A 24,337-nucleotide genomic window follows, 5' to 3' on the forward strand; every position below is an offset into this window, starting at 1 on the left:
ACGCACTCTCTTGCCAACCCCCATTCTTGGAAGATTGCTATTGTGAACTGTGCCAGAGAACTTCCATTGAGGGCGAAGGCCCAGTTCATAACACTGGGGCAGTTTGCAAATGTGTCATATTTGTATTTTGGATTAAGCAATTACAGGGTTCAGCGGGATCACTAGTGTGAACTGGCAAAGCCCTACCCAGGCTTCTCTCTGCTTTTAAGCCCTTTGATGCAGCATTCCATCCTTGCCCTTTCTAAAATCAGCATCTGTTTCTCAGCTGCTTCGTGCTATGGTTTGTTAAGGGTTGTTGGGAATTGCAACTCTGTGAGAGGTAAACTGCAGTGCCCAAAATTCTTTGAGGGAAGGGCTATGCTAGTTTAAAAGTGTACACATCTTAATTCTCAGATTAGTTGCTTCCATTCAGTCTTCGGCCTGAGGATTCCTGGTTTGGCTTGTCATTGCTGGTGGGCTTTTTAATTACAGTGGTACCTCGGGTTAAGAACTTAATTCGTTCCGGAGGTCTGTTCTTAACCTGAAACTGTTCTTAACCTGAAGCACCACTTTAGCTAATGGGGCCTCCTGCTGCCGCCGCACTGCTGGAGCACGATTTCTGTTCTCATCCTGAAGCAAAGTTCTTAACCCGAGGTACTATTTCTGGGGTAGCGGAGTCTGTAACCTGAAGTGAACGTAACCTGAAGCGTATGTAACCCGAGGTACCACTGTATGTACTTTTCTCTTTGTAGCCGGAGCTACATTATCATCATCGCAATTGTATTATCACAATAAAACAAATGAACAAAGACTGAGCAACTAATTAAAGGGCTGAAAGCTAAGTGAACTGAGACTTTTGCTGAACATGACTTCTGAGTAAACGCGTGTGTGGATCTTGCCCTTAGGCTTTGCAGGATTGTTATGGGGAATAAAATGCCCAGTGGAAGAATTGTTTGAGTTCTGCTTCTGTCAAGCAGTAAAATGCCCTGAGATGGAAGCAAACTATTTCAAATTCTGAACGTGACAACTGAATTTTGACTGATGCTGATTGGGAACCTGTGCCTTTTTCAGTCCCTGTGCCTTTTTCAGTAGCTGGGTGGTTCGGTTTTGGATGCCAAGAGATGGCGTGCTAGTCTCCCATTTAAAGATGGATTGCCAATCATTGAATGGCTATATTTGTATCCTCAACTGATGTGATAGTGATGAGAACCAGCAACTCTCATAATTTCCTTTGTTTTTCTGAGGTCTCTTCTTGAGATACCTAATCTTAATTGCTTATAGTAGTCTGTCCTTTTGAGAAACCTGAAGGCAATTATTAAACTATGGATCCAAAATATCTCATTAAAGACACATTTAAAAACTCCCCACAAATAATAACATACTAATCCCTAGCTTTCCTGATTCAGCTTTAAAAGAAGTTGTTGTAACACTTCCAAACAAGGCTCAGAGACATGTTTGGCAAGTAAGAGGTGCCATGAAGAACATCTCTCTGTCTATGAACTGTTGGAAGTGGGGTGCAACTCAGTTTGCTGAGATATAGGTTTGCAAGAGGTTAAAACAGACTGCATAGGACAGGCTTCCTCAACCTTGGCCCTCAAGATGTTTTGAGGCTACAATTCCCATCATCCCTGACCACTGGTCCTGCTAGCTAGGGATCATGGGAGCTGTAGGCCAAAAACATCTGGAGGGTTGAGGTTGAGGAAGCCTGGAGTAGGAGACCTCCAGCTTCCTAGACTGTCTCAGTATATTTGATCTTGTGCTGTGCAGAATGGAAATCTCAGGTTGCATCACCCCCACTTCCACCCTCCCTCCTCTCTTTGGACCTCAACACAAGGTCATCTGGGATCTAGCTCTCCTGAGAACCAAGGGGGAAGTGTGGGTGCCTTTGTTTCTCCAGCTAAGTTAGTTAGCTAGGCTAGGGATCTTCTCTACCCAAAATATCTATGTCCAATAACGAAACCATCTTTCTTATTTTCCCATTAAAAGTCTCGGTGTGATTGCTTGTTCCTCCAAGGTATTCAAATTCAACTCAAATTCAACTTTCTGTTGATGCACATAAACTGAATATGCTGTCATGCACCTCCCTCCACAAATGCATCATATAGCTTGAATAGGTAAGAAGATGCTATTGATAGCAAGGGGAAATAACAGAACAGGTAGGGACAGTCGGAGAACCTCCCATAGCTGATCCAGATGGGGAATAGACCTAACTCAGTGGCAGAACATCTGGTTTGGCTGCAGAAGGTCCTGGTTTGATCCCTGGTATCTCCAGATACCCCTGGAAAAGACTCTCTGTCTGAAACGCTGGACAGTCAGTGTAGAGTCTATTGAGGGAGAGGAACCCAGCGGTCTCCTTTGGCAGAAGACAGCTTCCTTTGTAACTATCTCAGATGACTGCCCTCTCCCTTCCTTAAATTACAGTATTCAATGATGGATTTGGAAGCCAAAATATTTCTCAGGGTTTGGGTTTGTTTTTGTTTTTGCTTAATTTCTTTCCCCAAGTTTTACTTATTTGGCAGAACAGTTAAGAGAGGCCAATGCAACAAGACCTTTCCAAGACTGCATGATGTGCCAAAATAAACAGGGCTGTGAGCCAGCAGGATGAAGCTTATGGAACAGAACCAAAAGCTCTGGACTGGGCAATGGGAACAAAGGCTTTTCCTCGGTGCAAGAGAATCAGCCTCAGCTGACAATCCCGCTTCACTCCACCCGGAAGTCTGAAGGGAATGGGAGGCAGAAATGTTATACAGGCACCTGGTGGCTAGTGACACAACTTGGAAGGCAGAAGCCCAACAGCTGCTGCCACCAGAAAGATGGGGACAGAGAAACCGCTTTCTATTCCAATTAGAAAAGCAAAAAATAGCAAGCAAAAAAAAGGGATTATGGAAGGCAAAGGGGAACTGGAAGGGCCGGCCATTCAATTGCCTTATAGTTTTCTTCCTTTACAGTGGTTGAAAGGATTCCCTCTCTCCTCTTTCTTGTATCTGCCTTCCCCAAAACCTAGAGGTGGATAACACTACTTATGTAGAACTGCTGCAATGGCCTCAAACAACAAGGAACAAGACTCCAAAGACAGAGCTGCCAAATGTGGAAATCTCGACAAAGTTGTTGAGCTTCTCCTCGGACATTTTGCCAATTCAGCAAAAATCCGCCCAGAAGCCATTTCGCACCCTGATTCCCAGACGTATGGCAGCCCTACCAAAGGCACCCCCAAAATGTTTTGCTTCATGAACCCACATTTCAAGACACGCAGATCCTTTCCTAGATCTAGCCCTAGGCACATTAAAAAATAAATTACAGGAAAACGTAAGCTCATAATGTAAAATCCCAGAGGCAATTTGGGCTGCTCTACAGTGCCACCTGTTGCCACATGTTTATAACACAGTTATAAAAATATAATTGCAGGTAGGCAGCCAGTTGTTGATATTTCTTTCGGAATTAAGATTGCCAGAAGAAATATCAACAACCTCAGATATGCAGATGACACAACCTTGATGGCAGAAAGTGAGGAGGAATTGAAGAACCTTTTAATGAGGATGAAAGAGAAGAGCGCAAAATATGGTCTGAAGCTCAACATCAAAAAAACGAATATCATGGCCACTGGTCCCATCACCTCCTGGCAAATAGAAGGGGAAGAAATGGAGACAGTGAGAGATTTTACTTTCTTGTGCTCCATGATCACTGCAGATGGTGACAGCAGCCACGAAATTAAAAGACGCCTGCTTCTTGGGAGAAAAGCAATGACAAACCTAGACAGCATCTTAAAAAGCAGAGACATCACCTTGCCAACAAAGGTCCATATAGTTAAAGCTTTGGTTTGCCCAGTAGTGATATATGGAAGTGAGAGCTGGACCATAAAGAAGGCTGATCGCCGAAGAATTGATGCTTTTGAATTATGGTGCTGGAGGAGACTCTTGAGAGTCCCATGGACTGCAAGAAGATCAAACCTCTCCATTCTTAAGGAAATTAGCCCTGAGTGCTCACTGGAAGGACAGATCGTGAAGCTGAGGCTCCAATACTTTGGCCACCTCATGAGAAGAGAAGACCCCCTGGAAAAGACCCTAATGTTGGGAAAGACTGAGGGCACAAGGAGAAGGGGACGACAGGAGATGAGATGGTTGCACGGTGTTCTCGAAGCTACCAGCATGAGTTTGACCAAACTGCGGGAGGCAGTGGAAGACAGGAGTGCCTGGCGTGCTCTGGTCCAGGGGGTCACGAAGAGTTGGACACGACTAAACGACTAAACAACAACAACAGCCGTGTTGGTCTGCCGTATCTGAAGAAGTGTGCATGCACATGAAAGCTCATACCAATAACTACCATATTTTTCACCCCATAGGGCGCACCGGCCCATAGGGCGCACCTATTTTTTTTGGGGGGGGGAATAAAGGAAAAAAATTATTTCCCCCCCAGGTGCGGGGCTGGGGCGGGGGAAGCCCAAGCTTCCCCCGACCCCAGCCCCCAGAACAAGCTGCTATCCACAAGCCTAGGGAGCCTGGCAGGAAGTCGCGCTGGTCTCTCCAGGCTTGCGGACATCTGCCCAAAGCTGGGGGCGCGCTACTCAGCGCGCCCCAGGCTTCGAGATGCAGGCAGCTCTCCACAAGCCTTGGGAGGCCGGCGCAACTTCCCGCAGGGCTCCCACAGCTTGCGGAGAGCTGCCCGAAGCCTGAAGAGCGAGAGGGGTCGGTGCGCACCCACCCCTCTCGCTCTCCAGGCTTCAGCGAAAGCCTGCATTCGCCCCATAGGACGCACACACATTTCCCCTTCATTTTTGGAGGGGGAAAAGTGCGTCCTATAGGGCGAAAAATACGGTAACTTGGTTGGTCTCTAAGGTGCTACTGGAAGGATTTTTTTTTTATTTTGTTAAAAATATAATTGACAGTCTGGCTGAGTCATGGGGACGCAAAATCGGAGAGTGTACTAACTGTGTAAGGGGATGTCAAGCATCCCAACCTGCTTCCTCTTGAGACCCCTTCATATTCCGTTTAACTAGGAATGGATCTTGACTCTCCTGTACTTTTAAGAGGCAGAAATTGTACACACATGATACACATTCACAAAAGCAGATTCACCCAGACTTCCGTGAAACAAAGCTTCAGAGTCCCTCTCTCGTTCGTTCGCTCTGAAAAACTCTCAGATAGTTTCCTGGGGCCTTTGCTGTTTCTAGAACTCTGGGCTTAATTATAGTCTCCTACTTTCTGGCAGATGTCATCCTGTTTGTTTTGCTGGGCTCAATATCTGGCTGTAGCCATGATAGTATGAAAGCATTTCAGCCCTCTCATTTTTCATCTCTTCTACCCTACCAAACCACATGCTGGGCAGAAAAAGAATTTTATGGCAAAACTTGATCCACACGATTGTGGGAGACAAACATTTCCAGAGCAAGGGATGGGGAAGGAAAAATATCAGAGGACCTCAGCAGATCTTTAGGTAACAGGACTGATTTAGAGCTGCAACATGTTTTACTGCCCTAAGAAATAATACTAACAATATCACTACTCCTCCTACTACTAATAATAGTAATATATTATTGTGCTCTTTTACTAAAAGCACTCAGAGAGGCATGCAGCATAATAATAAAGCCTGCATAATATCTATAAGAGTACAAGGAACAAACAATTTCTAAAAGCAATAGAAAAACAATTTCTGAATCCTGGCTGGAATGAGATGACCCAGTTTGTTTTGGAATGAATCATTTCAGTCCTCCAGAGAGGCTCACTTTCAACTGCATATGACTCAGAACCTGATAGATAACCGCAGACATTTCAGGATTTGGGGGCCCTCAAAGAATGGATACTGGGTGGGAAGTCTCTGGGTCAGGGGCAATGACCTGTCCCCCACACTGAGGGGGCCTGGGGTCACATGACATCACATACAAGTCATGCGCTCCTCTGCATGTTCCACCCCTGCCTGGTGGCGGCAGGCTGTGGGGGATGGCAGCCCCTTCAATAATGGGGGGATCACCCCCTACCCACAAATATTGAAGGAGCTGAAGCCCCTTCTGCCCCCTATAGTTGGCATCCCTGCTGTGGCTCAATTCAGACTTTAGCTGAAGGACAGTCCTTTGCAGTGACTGCTACATGCATGAAGATGAGAGAAAACTGTTATGTGCTGAAGTTGTCAGCCTGGGCCAGCAGGGGAATACTGTAGATGGTTTTCACTCAGGTCCACATATGCAAATAAGGAATTGAAAGTGACGTTCAGTGATTGGATAGTTACAGAAAGTTGTTACTGCTGCTTTGTAGTTGAGCTCTATATAAGCAGGTTGGCCGAGCCCTTCAGCCCAGTTCTGTTCTGGCCTGTGAATAAACATGAGCTGTTTGAAGAATCACTGTGTCGTCTGATATGTTCACCTACAACTTAACAAAAACAAAGAGGGTCACAGGCGGAAAGAACACTGTCAGACCCGCTCAGAAATGAAATAAGCTAAAATTCCTTGACACAGGACCCAAGTGCCTTACCAGGAAGGACTGACTTGGGTTGCTATTGGCTGATGTTGAAGTCAGCAGATGTCTAACTAGAAAGCCCTTAGAGCTTTTTCTGTCTCTAAGACGTGTTAGAATCATAGAATCATAGAGTTGGAAGAGACCACAAGGGCCATCGAGTCCAACCCCCTGCCAAGCAGGAAACACCATCAGAGCACTCCTGACATATGGTTGTCAAGCCTCTGCTTAAAGACCTCCAAAGAAGGAGACTCCACCACACTCCTTGGCAGCAAATTCCGCTGTCGAACAGCTCTTACTGTCAGAAAGTTCTTCCTAATGCTTAGGTGGAATCTTCTTTCTTGTAGTTTGGATCCATTGCTCCGTGTCCGCTTCTCTGGAGCAGCAGAAAACAACCTTTCTCCCTCCTCTATGTGACATCCTTTTATATATTTGAACATGGCTATCATATCACCCCTTAACCTCCTCTTCTTCAGGCTAAACATGCCCAGCTCCCTTAGCCGTTCCTCATAAGGCATCGTTTCCAGGCCTTTGACCATTTTGGTTGCCCTCCTCTGGACACGTTCCAGTTTGTCAGTGTCCTTCTTGAACTGTGGTTCAAGAAGGTGTTGTGTTGATACAAAGAAAATGCAAGTAAGGAAAAACAAGCAGATATTTAGAAAAGGTAATGACAACCGCCTGTTGAGGAGGAAGCAAAGGAAGGGCTTAGCAGAGAACAAGTCTGTGCTGCTCTCAGATGCTATCAGGAAGTTATCCTGATAACAGGGTAGTGTTCAATTCCTCTCTACCAGCGAAGGATGCAGATTACATCTCTATAAAGCTATCTAATTGGGACCAAGCCATATACAGCTATTTAGGCACAAATGACATGTCTCTGATCTTTCCCCCCGCTGATATATATATCTGTTTTAATTGTTTATCCAGCACTAATAGTTAGCTCTTCCAGGCTAACCTGTTCAGGAGACTTCACTGCCCTTCTGTGACGCAGAGCTTTCCCAGGCTTAGCAAGCAAAACCCAAGCAGTGTACCACTAAGAGGGCAAAAAAGGTAATGGCTGCTATAGCAATCCTATGCATATTTACTCGAGGATAAATCCTACCAAACTCAATGGGACTATACTATTAAAATGACTACAGTTTACCCCTGTTTAAGCACTAAGAATTATCTTATATTATACAGCCTATAGTATGTGTTATTGCCCCAGCGCTATTCATTATTTTCATTGCCATGATCCTACACTTTGTTGAAGGGAAATTCCCCACCGGAGTAGAAATCATATATCGAACAGATGGAAAGCTCTTCAATCTGAGCAGGCTGAAAGCAAAGAGTAAGGTTACCGTAACTTCCATCTTAGAGCTTCAATATGCTGATGACAACGTAGTGTGCACATGCTCAGAGGATGACCTCCAAACCATCCTAAATATCTTTGCAGAAGCTTACGAAAAGCTTGGCCTATCACTCAACATCCAAAAAACCAAAGTGCTGCACCAACAAGTACAAAATAACCCCTCTGCAGCGCCACAAATCCAACTCAATGGTGTAGCATTGGAAAATGTTGATCACCTCTCCTACCTAGGAAGTTAACTCTCCACAAGGGCCAACATTGATGCCAAAATCCAGCATCGCCTGAGCTCTGCAAGTGCAGCTTTTTCCTGATTGAAGTGCAGAGTGTTTGAGGACCGGGAAATTTGCAGGGAAACCAAAATGCTTGTTTACAAAGCTATTGTACTACCAACCTTACTGTATGCTTGTGAAACATGGACCACTTATAAACGCCATCTCCAACTCCTCGAAAGATTCCATCAACGGTGTCTCCGGAAAATTTTACACATCACTTGGGAAGACAGGTGAACTAATATCAGTGTACTGGAAGAAGCAAAGATCACCAGTTTTGAAGCAAGGATTCTTCAACATCAACTTTGTTGGACTGGTTATGTTGTGTGGATGCCTGATGATCGTCTTCCAAAGCAACTACTCTATTCCGAACTTAAAAATGGAAATCATAATGCTGGTGGTCAACAAAAGAGGTTTAAAGACTGTCTAAATCTAAAAAAAATGTAGTATAAACACTGACAACTGGGAAACACTGGCCTGCGAGTGCTCCAATTGGAGAACAGCCGTTACCAAAGGTGTCATGGGCTTTGAAGACACTCAAACTCAGGACGCAAGGGAGAAATGTGCTAGGAGGAAGGCACGCTTGGCAAATCCACACTGTGATCAACTCCTGCCCGGAAACCAATGTCTCACTGTGGAAGGGCGTGTGGATCCAGAATTGGCCTCCACAGTCACTTACGGACTCATTGTTAAAACTGTGTTTATGGAAGACTATCTTACTCAGCTATGAGTGATTGCCAAAAAAGAAAGAAACACAAGGAAGAATGAAATAAGCCATGGGGTGGGTTGGCTACCAAAAAGGCATAGTTGGCTTACTAGAACCCTGACAAGGAGCATCCTATACTGCAACATGTTGTTGCAGGTCCCACTTCTAAATCTGAATTGTTAATCAACTCTCAAATTCCCATCTTCTCTCTGAGATAAGAACACAGTATTTCAGCAACGCGATGGCTGTGGTATTCTTACTGGGGACTTGTGCCTCAGTTCCACAATTTTGACTGTACAGTGGTACCTCGGGTTACATACGCTTCAGGTTACGTATGCTTCAGGTTACAGACTCCGCTAACCCAGAAATACTACCTCGGGTTAAGAACTTTGCTTCAGGATGAGAACAGAAATCGTACTCCGGCGGTGCGGCGGCAGCGGGAGGCCCCATTAGCTAAAGTGGTGTTTCAGGTTAAGAACAGTTTCAGGTTAAGAACGGACCTCCGGAACGAATTAAGTTCTTAACCTGAGGTACCACTGTACACTGACTGAACTACAAGAAATCAGCGATCGTATTCCCAGCAGAGGAAAGCCTTCTGACTTTGCATTGCAACCACAGTGTGATAGTCCCTCTTCTGGAAATACCGTAATGCAAGCCTGTCCTCAGCTGTCCTTTTCGGGAAGCGAGAGGGAAGAACCAAAGGCCGTGTTCAGAACTTCCTTATCCAACCCCGACAGTGGAGCCAAGGATTTCATTTCCCTATTACTAAATTGAAGAACTCCGGTCATTGAGAAAGGGTTGAAGAGCTCCACACAGACTTCCCATTTACAGTTCATGGACTTTTCTGTGCACTGGCGAAAGCAATGATGTGTCCGAGGCTGGCTCTATCATTAGGCAGAGCGGGGCAGTTGCCTCAGGCAGCAGACGGAGGAGGGTGAAAGTAGCAGCATCAGGCAGATCCGCCTCCTGGCCATTCCCCTTGAGGCCTTCTTTGGCCATTCACCCCTGTTCCAGACATGAGCTTATGGTGTGCCACAGCCTGGGCCAGCCCCAGCCCCCATGCGAAAATATATACAGGCGTACCTTGGTTCTCAAACAGAATGCATTCTGGGAGTCCGTTCGACTCCTGGAACCGTTTGAAAACCAAGGCACGGCTTCCGATTGGCTGCAGGATTGTCCTGCAGCCAATCGGAAGCCACTGAAGGTGCGCTGGACGTTTGGCTTCCGAAAGCCAAACACTCACTTCCGGGTTTCCGTCGTTCAGGAACTGATTTGTTTGGGAGCCAAGGGGTTTGAGATAAGACTGCAGAGAGAGAGAGAGGTTTCAAATTGAACAGGGTACACTGTGAGTCTGGTTTGTGTGTCTATTTCATCCTTTAGTGCAGCTGTCTCTCTGTCATGGATGCATCAGCTTAGATTTCTGAAATGATATGTAATGAAATGAAAAAGATGTTTAAAAGAACCTTTGCAAAAAAAAAAAAATCCAGAAGCTTTTCTTTTGAGAATTATAGGGACAGAACTACCTAAAATGTATAGAAACTTATTCATGTATGGTACTACAGCAGCAAGAATGTTACTTGCCCCAAAATGGAAAGAAGCAGAAGTCCCAGCAAAAGAAGAATGGATACAAAAACTTATAGATATGCAGAAATGGTGAAACTTATAGGAAGAATAAAAAATCAAGATAATAATTTTTAAATTAAAGAATGGAAATGTTTTATTAAATATTTACAGATAAATGATAAACAGATAAAAACATTGGCAGCATTTTTGCAATAACCAGCAGTTTCATAAGAGTATATATTTAAAGATGAATAAATGAGCAAATTAAGTTAATATGGATATGCAGATGATATTAAAAACAAATTTAAGGAACGGCAGAAAGAGGGGGAAGGAAGTCAAGTTTTGAAATGTTAAAATGATTGCAAAATTAGTGCAATGTATAAAATTAGTGAAACGTATAAACTTGAAAAGTATAAATAAATAAACTATATATATATGATTTCTGAAATTGCAGGAGGATGGTGGATCCCTTCCGATTCTATGATTTTTGCTCAACCTTGAGCCTCCCAAGATATTGTTGGACTACAACTCCCATCATCCTTGACCCCTAGTCCTTCCCGCTAGGGATGATGGGAGTTGTAGTCTTGTGGTGGTGAGGCTCTCCAAGGTTGAGCTTTTCCTCCTCTACATTTCTATCTCTAGGTTCGCCAAGGGGAGAGCAGCCACTTCCGGCAGCCGTCTGAGGGCGAAGGACCATTTCCGCCCGGACGTCGGGTGCTTCTCAGCTGCTTCCGGGGATCTAAGATGGCGGTGGCGCTGCCGCTGCCGCTCGCGGCGGAAGGGTCTCCCCAAGTCATGGCGGACTGAACGGCAGCGGCTCGCCCCGGGGAAACGGGCTACCTCGTCCCATGCCAACCCAGGTTGGGTGTGAGGGGGTCCGGGGGGAAGCGGGGCTCGCCTGGGCCGTGTGTCGCTGCAGGAGGGAGAGGGGAAGGTTTCCGTGGCGGTGGAATTGGCGCTGGTTGCTGGGGGCGAGTTGGGTTGCTAGGGCCGCGCTTGCTGGGTTGGGAGGGGGAGAGGGTCCCTCGGCCGCTCCCGCATCTGCGAGGACTCGGCCGCTTAGTGGGGCATCGCCTGCATTTGGGAGCTCCCTGCCTATGGAGATCAAGCAGGCGCCTTTCCCTTCACTCTTTCTCCGACGCCTGCTGAAATAGTAGTAGTAGTAGTAATAATAGTAATAATAATAATAATAATAATAATAATAATATGATTTATACTTCGCCATCTAGCTGGGTTTCCCCAGCCACTCTGGGCGGCTCCCAACAGAATATTAAAAACACGATAAAATATCAGACATTAAAGACTTCCCAATACCGTGGTACCTCGGGTTACATACACTTCAGGATACAGACTCCGCTAACCCAGAAATAGTGCTTCAGGTTAAGAACTTTGCTTCAGGATGAGAACAGAAATTGTGCTCCAGCGGCAGCAGGAGGCCCCATTAGCTAAAGTGGTGCTTCAGGTTAAGAACAGTTTCAGGTTAAGAATGGACCTCCAGAATGAATTAAGTACTTAACCTGAGGTACAACTGTATATTGCTTGAAATATGGTGCCTTTCACTTTCTCCCCCCACCCTGTTGTTACTGGTTCAGAATATTGTATGCTGCTCTAAAAGGTTCAGCTGGGGAGATGAAGGTGGTCAGTCTCTGGACTGATAAAAACCATGATTTACACCAGGGGTAGGCAACCTAAGGCCCATGAACCGGATGCGGCCCAATCACCTCAATCCAGCCCGCGGACAATCCGGAATCAGTGTGTTTTTACATGAGTAGAATGTGTCCTTTTATTTAAAATGCATCTCTGGGTTATTTCTGGGGCATAGGAATTCGGTCATTCCTACCCCCCCCCAAAAAAAATATAGTCCAGCCCACCACATGGTCTGAGGGACAGTGGACCAGCCCACGGCTGAAAAAGGTTGCTGACCCCGGTCTACACAGCTTTCATTTAAAGGAGGCAGAGGGTGCTGTCGGGGGGGGGGGGAGCTGTAGGATTTTCTCTGATTCCTTTCCACTCTCTTAGTCCAGTCTAAGATGAGCCACCTGCACAGTTCTTCTTGGTCCTGGTGCAAGAACTCCTTTAAACTGGAGATGCCAGGGATTCACAGCCATTGTTTGAAAAAGAGACAAGAGTTTGGGTGAATTCCCCCATTTGCTCTTTACAGCTTAGCGTCCCTTAAAGGTTTTTCCTTGACACATCTCATACAGCTGAGCATGAAGGTTTGAGTCAGACAGACAGACAGAGCAGGAGGTGGGGGTAACATGAGTCTTGTTTGCAAATGCATTGATTTGTTTGGGGCCTTTGGGCTTCCTTAGTCGCCTTGTTAGTGAGATTCTCAACCTTGTTTCTGATGCTTCTGCAGTTCTGCTTCCCTGGCGAGGCACATGGAAGTTTCATCCCAACCCCCCACAGAAGACGCAGCCTGCACTGGTCCCAGTTGTTAAATGAATTCCGTGTCACCCACCTCAGTGCAGTACTTAAGCCAGGATGAGCTGCGCCACTCAGACGGAAGGCAACTCTTTAATCCCAGGTCCAGCAATCAAGGGGGGAACTACCCAGGGCTCTTCCCCGGAGGGGGTGCCGCACGCAGCCAACATAACGAGCCTGACGAAGTGGACAAGATCAAAAGCAAGCTCTTCTCTGTCTGGAACAATGTGAAGTATGGTGAGTCAGACTTATGGTTGTTGCATGGAAATTAAGGGAAATAATCCTTCTTCTGCTTAGTCCTCCACTTGACAAGTTTAAATAATGTTTGTGCTTCCTTTAAGAGGGAAAACCCAACCAAAGGTGGCATACAATTAAATTACAGCATCGTACAATTATAAAAATATTAAAAGCTAGAAAAATGAGCCATAAATTTCTAGCCCCAATATTCCAAAATATAGTATCAGTTTCTTGTTTTAAGTCAGAACAAAAAAGGGGATAGTGGTTGTATTCTCTTTTTCAACAATGCATCCTAATCTTAAAAAATGAACAGTTGAAAATTGTTTATTGAGAAGCTTTGTTAGCCACTAATCATGTCTAAAATCTTAAACCAGAAATTAAACATGTATGCATCTCAATTGTGTTTTAATCAGGTTTTTAACTTAATGTTTATTTTAATTTTTTAAATATTTTAAATAGTTGTTTTGAACTATTTTTGTTTCATTGTTTTTAAACCACTTTGAAGGTGTTTGTTTTTTGCAATCAAGTGGTATATAAATTTTATGGAATTAAATACTAAATTGGCAGTGTGCTAGTTTTAGCCTACAGTGGCATTGAAGGTATGGCTCTGGGAGTACTCAGTAGAATTATTAGCATTTGGCTTTGTATGATTTTGGGAGACCCAGGATATCCCCAGATTTCAGTGTCATAAGGCTTGTGGGTAGATGTTGTCTTTGAGAATCAAGATGGCCCCAAACTTCAAGACAATTTGTAGCCTGCACTCTTGAGAGGCCTGATTGTCATATTGGCCTTTGTCTTGTTGTGCCATGAAGTGACTTCCTTTATTTGGCACGACTTGTCGTGCCATGGAGTGACTTCCTTTGTTTGTGCTGCAAGAGCTCCTCTGAAATTCCTCCATATGTTGAGATCTGGAATTCTGCCATGTCCTCTGGGATATGGCAAATCTCCAGGTCTTGCAACAAAAGCATTCATTCATTGACAAAAGGCACTTTCATGCCAAGCTTACCCAAAATCCCTGTTAGATTTGGAGGCTGAGCACAGGCTTTTGATATGTCAGTATTTGTTTCTGAGAACAGCTGCCAAGTGTGTTTTTACGAAAAGAGCAGAGAGCAAATGTGTGTAGGAGGCTTACACACCTTGAACAAATATGGCTAGCCTTACTGGTCATGGGGTGGGGAAGATAATATGATTTGGAGAGCAGGTTCTACTTCTGTTTTCTTGTCATCTTGTCATTAGCCTCTGCTGGGCTAATAAAGCTGTCACCTCTTGCATGCTTTTCTGGTTGCTTTGAGAACACCTCCTCTGCCAGCTTCTACTTCTGCATTAGCTCCTTGAATCATGGCTGTGGAGAGTGAATGTGAGCACAGATCTATCTGGGTTGGTGAAAATGTCCTATTAAATTCTACTTACAACACTGATTGTGTGTTTTGTGTTTACAGATAAGGATTTCATATCTTACCCCATGGCATTTAAAAACTAATCCAAGAGGCAGGGGTGGGGTTGGAGAGATTTAGTTCTGCTTTCTTTTTGTGTAATGTTTAACTTGATTGCTTTATTCTGGCGATGGGAGCAGAAATCCACCGTATCTTCCCTCCCTGTATTTTCTCCTGCACTAAGAGCACCTGCTTTGTATGATTCCAGGTAGCTTCTCTTGTCAGGAATGAACAGGGGCAATTTGGATGGGGTTGCTTTTAATCTGTAGTTGAGGGGCTGAAAAAAATAAAACATTTATAGTGCTCTTTCTACACCTGAGCACTGAGCTTCAGCACATTGTAGAATTTCCCATTGCAGGCACATGCTGGTGAATACTTTATCTGTTCATTTAAGTATTTATAAACCAGACTTCTGTAGTAGTAGTAGTAGTAGTAGTAGTAAAGGTAAAGGGACCCCTGACCATTAGGTCCAGTCGTGACCGACTCTGGGGTTGCAGTGCTCATCTCGCTTTATTGGCCAAGGGAGCCGGCGTTTGTCCACAGACAGCTTCCGGGTCATGTGGCCAGCATGACCAAGCTGCTTCTGGCGAACCAGAGCAGTGCACGGAAATGCCGTTTACCTTCCTGCCGGAGCGGTACTTTGCCGTGCTACAACAACAACAATAATTACAAGCCAGTGTTCACCATACAAAAGATACAATCATAAAAATGTCAATAAAGCATCAGTAAAAGCTTCCTTAAGTTGTGGTTGGTTAAAAGAAAATTCCCATTTCAAAGGCCTGTCTTAATAACACCAGATGAGATTTAACAAATTTGTTGCATGTGCAGAACAAGATCTGTTCATGCAGGCTATTCTTGGAGAGATGCTCCCAACTACAGCCCTGCATTCACACACGTGAAGACTGAGGTGAATGTGAGAATGCAAACTGCAATAAAGAACATTTGAGGGGTGGCTTCTAGTGCGTTGGTGGATGTTTATTGGTGGGTAAGCTCTATGGAAGGCAACATCTTAAGCAGAAATGTGCAGGGAAAGGTGTTCCCTCTGCAGAGTGTTATGCAGTCAGGCTGGGTGTGGGGAGTTCTGCCACTGGAGGCCACTGGTTTGGAGGTTAGGTCAAGCCTGGATCTCCGTACCAATCTGCAGGAAGGAAGTGGAGGCCCAGTGTTGAATGCCACATGGTTTGTAACAAACCTACCTGTCTCCTTTTCCTCCCGAGGTTGGACGGTCAAGACCAAAACTAATTTCAGCAAGCTTTCCCCAGTCTACCTCTTTGGACACATCTACCGCTTTGAACGTGAAGGTGAGCGGCTTGGGAGGCAGGGTGGAGGGGATTCCCAGAACTTGGGTTCATTTTTGTTTTGCGATGGTATTGTGCAGTTCCTTCATGCAACCTCTGCCTGCCTCTTCCTCTGACCCACAACAAGACACTATTGATTTGGTGTAAAATCCCTCAGTCGAAGACAATGGATGCATTTCTGAAAGAGGCTGCCAATCCTCTTAGCAGTGCAGGAGTACGGATAGGAGATGGTGACTTTGAAGATCAAGGCCAAGAAGTCCTTTCATGCCGGCCCTTTGTTGCTTTTCTCTCTCTGCCTCTTCTTTGTCTTGGATAGCCAAGGAGGGATTACAAGCTCATACCTGCCCTTTATTTCCTTAACGTTTGAGATGTATAGCATTAATTCAGTTTGTTCTGATCCTTATTCATTTATCCTAACTACTTAGATCAGGCTTCCTCAACCTCGGCCCTCCAGATGTTTTTGGCCTACAACTCCCATGATCCCTAGCTAGCAGGACCAGTGGTCAGGGATGATGGGAATTGTAGTCTCAAAACATCTGGAGGGCTGAGTTTGAGGAAGCCTGACTTAGATGAAGAGGATTATCTTGACAGTACAGCTAGAGGAAGGGGGTGGGGGACTAGATCTGCCAACAGATCCTTTGTGGGCCAGATTTGACAAGTGGACATGGTCACCCACCTGATGATCATCTGATGTCGCAATGACATTAGGGCAATGTTTCATTAGTCCAGCTGTTGTTGGACTACAGCTTCCATCATCCCTGACCACAGGTTTGTGAAAAACCGCATTAGGGGACGGGTACTCTGAATTGTCGGGACTTGGTGAGAGCCCTTTTGGGAACTGGCTGACTGCCACTAGCACAGCCAGCCTAGCCAATGCACAATCAGGACTTTGGGACTCACATTTGTGCACTGGCAGCCATAGCTCCACCTGCCCATAAGATGTCAGGTGTGGGGCAGGTGAGCATGGTTTGCGGGAAACAGCCTCACAGGCCAAACTGAGACCTGTGCCGGGCCTGAACTCCCCCATCCGTGAGCTAGAGGGTCTCCCTGTAAATATGGCTGGGGCGTTGTGATGCACAAAGGAAAAGTTCTGCCTCTGGGCTTGTTTGTGTGCTGCTGTTGGCTGGGCCTCTTCCTTACCGGTCTCTGTTCTGCCTTACAGAGGATGTGGAGTGCTTTCAGAAGGACTTTGCCTCACGCATCTGGCTAACCTACCGACGGGAATTTCAGCAGTTAGAAGGCACTATGTGGACCACGGACTGTGGCTGGGGCTGCATGCTGCGCAGTGGTCAGATGCTGCTGGCTCAGGGTCTCGTCGTCCATTTCCTTGGCAGAGGTGAGAGGCACAGCTCTGTGTGCGACATGTCGTGAGGGGATCCCTCTCGCCCGCCCCTTCCCATTCCCCTGTCCCATCTTAAAGCATGCATTCACGCATGCAGGTATCTGCAGTGTGCCCCAGAATCATGTAACGTCCCAAAGAGCCATCTAGTCTGAACAGACCCTCCTCCCATTGCACCTGACACCCCACCCCAAGATCAATAATTGAAGGAGAGTTGAGCAGTGGAAAAGTTTTTTGCAGAACAAATAGCACTACGAGTTGTACATAGCTGATCCACTTGCAAAGCCAAATGGCTCGGGCCACCATATTCAACCGCCATCCCAATCAAAATGTAGGCTATAATTGTTTGCAATCTTGAGCAAGTGAAACAACCTTGCATTTGGGATGCTTCAACATTTGGGTGGTTAATGGGAATGAAGAGTGCCCAAGTCCTTAGCCCGTTTTTTGGTTTTCTATTCCGCTTTTCAGATTGGACCTGGTCAGATGCCCTTTATACCCCCAGTTTGGCGGAGATGGAGCCCATGAAAGCCACCCCTCTGCCCTGCCCCAGCACAGCTAACCTGCGCCAGGTCCCACCTATCCCTACTGACAGGAGCAGGGGACCCTGGGAGCTGCAGGCCCCTAGGCGCACTTGCAGTCCTGATGAACTGGAAAAGGAGCGTTACCACCGGAAGATTATCTCATGGTTTGCTGACCGGCCGCAAGCACCCTTTGGAATTCACCGTTTGGTTGAACTGGGGCACAGTTCAGGGAAGAAAGCAGGGGACTGGTATGGGCCTTCTATTGTAGCCCACATAATCAGGTGAGAGGTGATAAGACACAAGAAATGATTTGACTTCCAGGAAATAAGTGGGGGTAGGGGTGTTCGATTTTGGCAAATTTTCACCAGGAATATTTGTGCAATGGGGTGGGGCAAATTGCCAGCTCTGATCAGGAGACCTATATTTGTTGTAAAAGCTCATTTGCCGTGTGTTTTTGCCAATTATTGCATGGCTATGCTTAGTGCACAAGACAAATCAAGCTGCTCGGCCAAGAATATTTAGTGTTTCGAGATTTGGCAGTGCAAAGGCTTTCCAATCTACAGAACATCCAGAACTGGCCTGCCTCTGCCACCCCATTTTGACTGGGGTGTGGATCATCTCACTGCATATGGCATCAGGCGATTCAAAGTTTAAGCCATGAGAACAGGCAAAGGTTTTATCTCGTGAATGGGGCTATGAGACCACAGCGTTAAAATTAAGAGACAAGTCTTGGCCTGCTGCCAAGGTTTGCAATCAAAGGAGAATGTGTGTCCCTCCAGAATATTAAATTGCATATTTCTGCACTGTGTGTGTATGTGGTCCTGACCCAGAAGTTTCAGCAAAAGGAACAGTCGGTCTTTTCTGCCCCCTTCCTTCCTTCCTTCCTTCCTTCCTTCCTTCCTTCCTTCCTTCCTTCCTTCCTTCCTTCCTTCCTTTTGTGTGTTGATCCAGCAGTGTTTAGTCAGTGGGAGGGGCACAGATTCCAGCCTGCCTTCTGCTTTGAGTCTTTAGCACTTTGGTGTTGTTGTTGTTGTTTGTATTGGCAGGGGGGGGGAGTTTGAGGGAATTTTGCCAAGCATCAAAAGCAAAGGAGCCCTGAAGCTGACAGACGGGCTGTTCTGCCGCTCCACTTCCTTTGCTGACCTCGGAAGCTAGAAATCTATAGCTTCTTCCTTTTGTCCTCAATCCTCTGGTGGTGGTCTTGCAGGGATGAGGCTGGCTGGAGAGTGGGGTCGGGAGGCAACGCTGTGTCCAACTGAAGTGCACCTTCTCCCCCCTGCAGGAAAGCAGTGGATTGCTGTTCGGAAGCAGGCAACCTGGCGGTGTATGTGTCTCAGGACTGCACAGGTAAAAGGAGCTGAAGGGGGGTGGGGGGTAAGCAGCCCTGCCTGTGGTTCATGAAGCACCTGGGAGGTCATAGCCCAGGTAGCTGGGCTGAGATCCCCTTGGCTGCAGGACCTGAATTCCTTACTCTGTTGCTTCCCGTAGTGTACAAAGATGATGTGGCAAACCTGGCCAATAGAAGCAAAGACAGGACTGCGTGGGACCCTGGCGCCGAATGGAAAGCAGTCATCATCCTGGTGCCCATGCGGCTAGGGGGAGAGACGTTTAACCCCGCCTACGTGGACTGTGTTAAGGTGACTTGGGAATAGGTGTGAGATGGACTCTGGGACTCAAATGGGCACATCCTTGTTGGAAGCCAGGCTGATGGCTCTATGGGACACAGGTGGCGCTGTGGTCTAAACCACTGATCCCCTTGGGCTTGCTGATTGGAAAGTGGGCGGTTCGAATCCCCATGACGGGGTGAGTTCCCTTTCCTGTGTCCCAGCTCCTGCCAACCTAGCAGCTCAAAAGCATGCCAGTGCAAGTAGATAAATAGGTACCACTGTGGCGGGAAGCTAAACGGCATTTCTGTGCACTCTGGTTTCTGTCACGATGTTCCATTGTGCCAGAAGCGGTTTAGTCATGCTGGCCACATGACCCAGAAAGCTGTCTGTGGACAAACACTGGCTCCCTCGTCCTGAAAGCGAGATGAGTGCCACAACCCCATAGTCGCCTTTGACGACCTAACTGTACAGGGGTCTTTTACTTCTTTGGCTCTATGGGATAGAATGAAAATGTAACAGTTCTTTAAGGAGGATTGTGCCCATTCTGTGGAAGGAAGAGTGGGGTGGGAGGTTCCTTTGCTGTGTAACGATGGCCAAGTTGTGTAGCCGCAACAGAGAAATTGCCTCTCATGAATGCAACTATTCAAGAAGAGCAGTGAATTAAACATGTTTGACTACTTCCCTGCCCACCCAAGTGCACTTACCAGTTGCATTCCTCTTGCCCTGCGTAATGCTCAAAGTGGGTGGTGGTGTTTGGTGTCTCTCCTGGTCATTCTGCATCAGGGCATACCACAGAGTAGAATCACAGAGTTGGAAGGAACCACCAGGGTCATCTAGTCCAACCCCCTGCAATGCAGGAATCTTTTGCCCAACATGGGGCTCAAACCGGTGACCCTGAGAGTAGGAGTATCATGCTCTACCAACTGAGCTATTTGTTTCCTTACATCACTGGGCGATCCCTTGGAAAGGGAGCTGGTCGAAGGTGGTGTGATTTAAGTTCCTTTCTTGTGCAGGAACTTCTGAGGCTGGATTTCTGTATTGGGATCATTGGAGGAAAACCAAGGCATTCCCTGTACTTCGTTGGATATCAAGGTAATAGACTTCATTGCTGAGGTGCAGAAATGTCTGGTCTCCCTTCTCCTCCTCCAGATGTTGGGTTATTACGTGCTGCTTTGCTTTTCCCCAACAAGGGCAGGCACCCCAAATTCTCCACCAGAATGCTTCACCAAAATTGTTAGCATGACATTCATCCATTTCTGTGCATACATTTTCATCCATACTTGGTCACTCTTATATGCTCGGTATGGACCAAAATGCAATTGCAGAAGTTACTGGATGTAAGTTAACATGCAGAACGTTGCCATTTTTGTTATTGGTTGTTGTTTCAAACATTGGAACTCAAACATCGCAAACCCAGAAGTAGGTGTTCTGGTTTGCGAACTTTGCCTCGGAAGCCGAACGTCTGGTGTGGCTTCCGATTGGCTGCAGGACACTCCTTAAGCCAATCGGAAGCCGTGCCTTGGTTTCCCAACGTTTCAGAAGTCAAACAGACTTCTGGAACGCATTCTGTTTGAAAACCAAGGTACGTAAACATTCATAAACATTTCCTAGTGGTGCACAGTTTAAAGGTGTCCCTTCCTCCCTCATACCCCCACCACACTCATTCATAAGACAAAATGTTGTTGTTATTTAGTCGTTTAGTCGTGTCCAGCTCTTCGTGACCCTATGGACCAGAGCACACCAGGCACTCCTGTCTTCCACTGCCTCCCGCAGTTTGGTCAGACTCATGTTTGTAGCTTTGAGAACACTGTCCAACCATCTCGTCCTCTGTTGTCCCCTTCTCCTTGTGCTCTCCATCTTTCCCAACATCAGGGTCTTTTCCAGGGAGTCTTCACTTCTCATGAGGTGGCCAAAGTATTGGAGCCTCAGCTTCAGGATCTGTCCTCCCATAAGACAAAATAGGATCCATAATTGATCTCCCACTTCTCTTGTCTTCCAGATGACACACTTCTGTTCCTGGACCCGCATTATTGCCAGCTCTTTGTGGACACCACTAAGGAGAATTTCCCCCTGGAGGTAAGGACCTTCCGAGAGCTCCAGGATGGCATGGGAGCCAATTTGTATCATTGCACCTTAGGCACAACTGTGACAAAATAGTTAACCTTGCATCCGGTGTGGAGAGTTTACAGCTTAACTGCCAAAACATAAATGTGTTTTGTTGCTAAAAATTGAGGAAGCATAATAGCCCTTTTAAGAGAAGTATGGTAAAAAGTAAGTAGTCAAAGCAAGAGCTGGTGTTACATTTCTGACGCTTACAGAAAGAACAAAACTGGGCAAGGCATATTTTCATCAGTGGAGTAAAAAACTAAAGGCATTTTAATTTTCCCTCAAGGTCAGTTGTGATACTTATAAATTATCTACGTGGAGGAGAAACAGGAGAATCATTGGGTCTATATGCTACAGATGCATTTTTAAAACATGTTTTGAGATGCAGGGTGATATTGAAGGCTTTACTTGTGCAAGATAAATTCTCCACTAGATTTTCCTTCTTGGCTGAGATCAGACAGGACACACACACCCTGGTTGAACTTCAGGCACTTGGTGAATACTCTCTGAAATTTCAGCAGGCATTTTGAACAAGATTTTCTGACTTCATGGATGATTTTAACTGATCTTTTGCAACCTCATTGTACACCACTTAGAAGCTACGGTGCTCAGTGATGTATAAATTGGCGGTACTAAATACATAGTCTCTGGGTCACCTTGATGTGAGACAGCTCTGTGAACGTCACATTTTGCTGTATCCTCTTTTTCCAGTCCTTCCACTGCAACTCACCCCGGAAAACAGCCTTCAGCAAGGTGGATCCCAGCTGCACCATTGGCTTCTACGTCAGCCACAGAAGAGAGTTTGAGGGCCTGTGTGTGGAATTGACACAGGTGAGGGTTATGTTTGCCTTGAGGCAACTCCAAGCCCTGCCAGTGGGGCCAGCTTTGAATTGATTTGTGGATCTGAAAAAACTCAGCACTCCTAGGGTTTAGTGGGAGCAGGGTTTGCAGAATTCTGAAATGTGGAAATGTTGAGGGTGAGGATCTGGTTGAGGTGATTTGAGGCAATGATGGAAGTACAGTCATACCTTGGAAGCCAAACGCCTTGGCACTCGTACATTTTGGCTCCCGAATGCTGCAAACCCAGAAGTGAGTGTTCTGGTTTGCGAACGTTCTTTGGAACCCGAACGTCCAGCGCGGCTTCCGTGGCTTCTGATTGGCTGCAGGAGCTTCCCTGTTCCCTGTACATGGGAATTGTGAGCTATGTTTTTTTTTTTTCCTAATGATAACTCACAAACGGAGAGGAAGATGTGCAAATTCTTTTGTACAGGGGTTCTACCACAAGGTGTTAGATCCCTGTAATTCTGTACTTGGACTATCACAAAACAGAGAAGAAATAGACTCTAGCTATATTTTGTTCCGGCATAGAGACCTTCTCATGTTGTCTCTGCCTCAAGTATTTGGATTGTGCCAATTGTCCTCCTTTGTGTCTACTGCAGGTCCTCAATTCTGCGGCTGCCAAAGAGAAATACCCCATGTTCTCCATTGTAGATGGCTGCGCTCAGGACTATGGTTTAGAAGAACTCTGTTCCCGATTCTCCCAGCAAACTGTGCAAGGCCAGCGGCCCAGCAAGAGGGGCAGGGCGAAAAAGGCAACCACAGAGGATTTTGTCGTCTTATGATCGCTGGCGAGGCAGCCCCAACACCACTGACATATTTATTTTTATTTATGTAGATGCCTACGGCAGCCCTCTCCCTTTTTGATCCAGGAGAGAGGGAGAGTCCCTGTGTCACTCTTGCAGTGACTTGTCTTCTGCTACTCCAGCCTGTAGCAGTCAGGTAGCACTCCATGTCAGAGGCTGCAATTGAAATGTCTTGTGGGGGTTACCAAACTCCTCAATCGTTAGGATGCTGCTAAAAGGAAGTCAAGACACTGGAATAACCCGCAGAACATGGGCAAGCGATATTGAGCACTGAAATGACTGTACAATGGCGAGAGCCAAGGCAGTTCACAGTGAGGAGAGGGAAACCTTTAGCAAGGTAGTTCTGGGTTGATTTTCTAAAAGTAGGTTTCTGTCTCTTCGACTGAGAGTTCAAGGCAACTTCATTAACTACACAGAGAACTCAGTCCTGAACTCAGGGCCAGGCTATTAACCCGTGCATTATTGAGCTCAAGTTGAGGTTCTTTGCTACTCTGCTTGTGTGGTTGCTTCTCCCCATCAATTTGTTTCAGTGCACTCCATAGGCCCATAAAAGAAGAGGGAGGGGCACAGCTTGTCTTGTCTATTTTTTAATTGAGGTGTACGTATAGAGACAAATCTGTATTCACTTAAATTGAGGGATGAAGACTTTACAAGCTAGAGGTTGTTCACTGATTAACAGGTGGCTGGGGAAGAACAAAAGAGGCACAAGGCCTGTTTGGTTAATGATGTATTGGGTGGGCTTGAATAATTAGTATTATGACATGGTTTCAAAGTGTAGAGGAAGGTCTCCCTTTGGAAGGAGGCTAAGGAAGAGTGGAGGGGACAGTTCAGGTTAGTATCGGGGGAGAATAGGATTCCCTACAGAGATGCATCCCTGGGATAGATAGAGCCTTGCATATTGGTTGAGAGATCCGTGGCAAAAGGGTATTAAACAACCACCTGTATACTTTACCCTGGAGACAGTTGCTTGAATTCTCTTTCCCCTCCCTGCACTTCCTCCTGCCTTATCAGTCTTTCTTCAGCAGCTGCTAAAGCAAAGGTTAGACTGACAACTCTCAGAAGTGGGCTTGGGTGCTCTTCTGCTTTTCTTAACTCAGGTGTGTTTGTGGTCAGCCAGGTTTGCTGTGTGGATGTCTCTGCTGGCAACCCAGACTCCCCCCTTCAGAGGCAACACTCCTCCTTCCAGATCTGTTTGATCAATAAAAGCTCTGCTCCAACAGGTGTAGCTTTTCATTGACCTGGCTACGACTCGGGAACCAGTTTACTGGCAAAAATCCTTGCTTCTCCAAACCAGAGACCTCCTGGTCCAACCCCCTGTTCTTGTAGTGGCCAGTTAGATGCCCACAAACAGGGTACAAGCCAGTGGCGGAGCTAGCTGCTCGGGCACCCAGGGTTGGGGCAAGCCACCCATGGGGGCGAATCGG

General features: G+C 46.2%; 1 protein-coding gene across 1 annotated transcript; it reads left to right on the plus strand.

Moving 5' to 3' along the window:
• Positions 1–10,993: 10,993 nt before the first annotated feature.
• On the plus strand, positions 10,994–24,138 carry ATG4D (autophagy related 4D cysteine peptidase). The gene is made up of 11 exons (XM_083593597.1): positions 10,994–11,165; positions 12,665–12,966; positions 15,617–15,700; positions 16,860–17,033; positions 17,505–17,838; positions 18,840–18,904; positions 19,046–19,194; positions 20,178–20,256; positions 21,164–21,240; positions 21,982–22,101; positions 22,710–24,138. Exons 2-11 carry the CDS (start codon positions 12,747–12,749, stop codon positions 22,890–22,892), a joined length of 1,485 nt encoding a protein of 494 aa, XP_083449723.1. The 5' UTR covers positions 10,994–11,165; positions 12,665–12,746; the 3' UTR covers positions 22,893–24,138.
• Positions 24,139–24,337: the final 199 nt, after the last annotated feature.

The sequence above is a fragment of the Podarcis filfolensis genome (assembly GCF_964270895.1).
Source record: "Podarcis filfolensis genome assembly, chromosome: 17".
Taxonomy (NCBI): domain Eukaryota; kingdom Metazoa; phylum Chordata; class Lepidosauria; order Squamata; family Lacertidae; genus Podarcis; species Podarcis filfolensis.

Bases quoted from the DNA above. Each gene is read 5' to 3' on its own strand.
- ATG4D (XM_083593597.1), top strand. From the start codon at position 12,747: ATGAATTCCGTGTCACCCACCTCAGTGCAGTACTTAAGCCAGGATGAG. The intron at 17,034-17,504 runs GTGAGAGGCACA...TCCGCTTTTCAG, and splicing joins CGTCCATTTCCTTGGCAGAG to ATTGGACCTGGTCAGATGCC. The intron at 18,905-19,045 runs GTAAAAGGAGCT...TGCTTCCCGTAG, and splicing joins TGTGTCTCAGGACTGCACAG to TGTACAAAGATGATGTGGCA.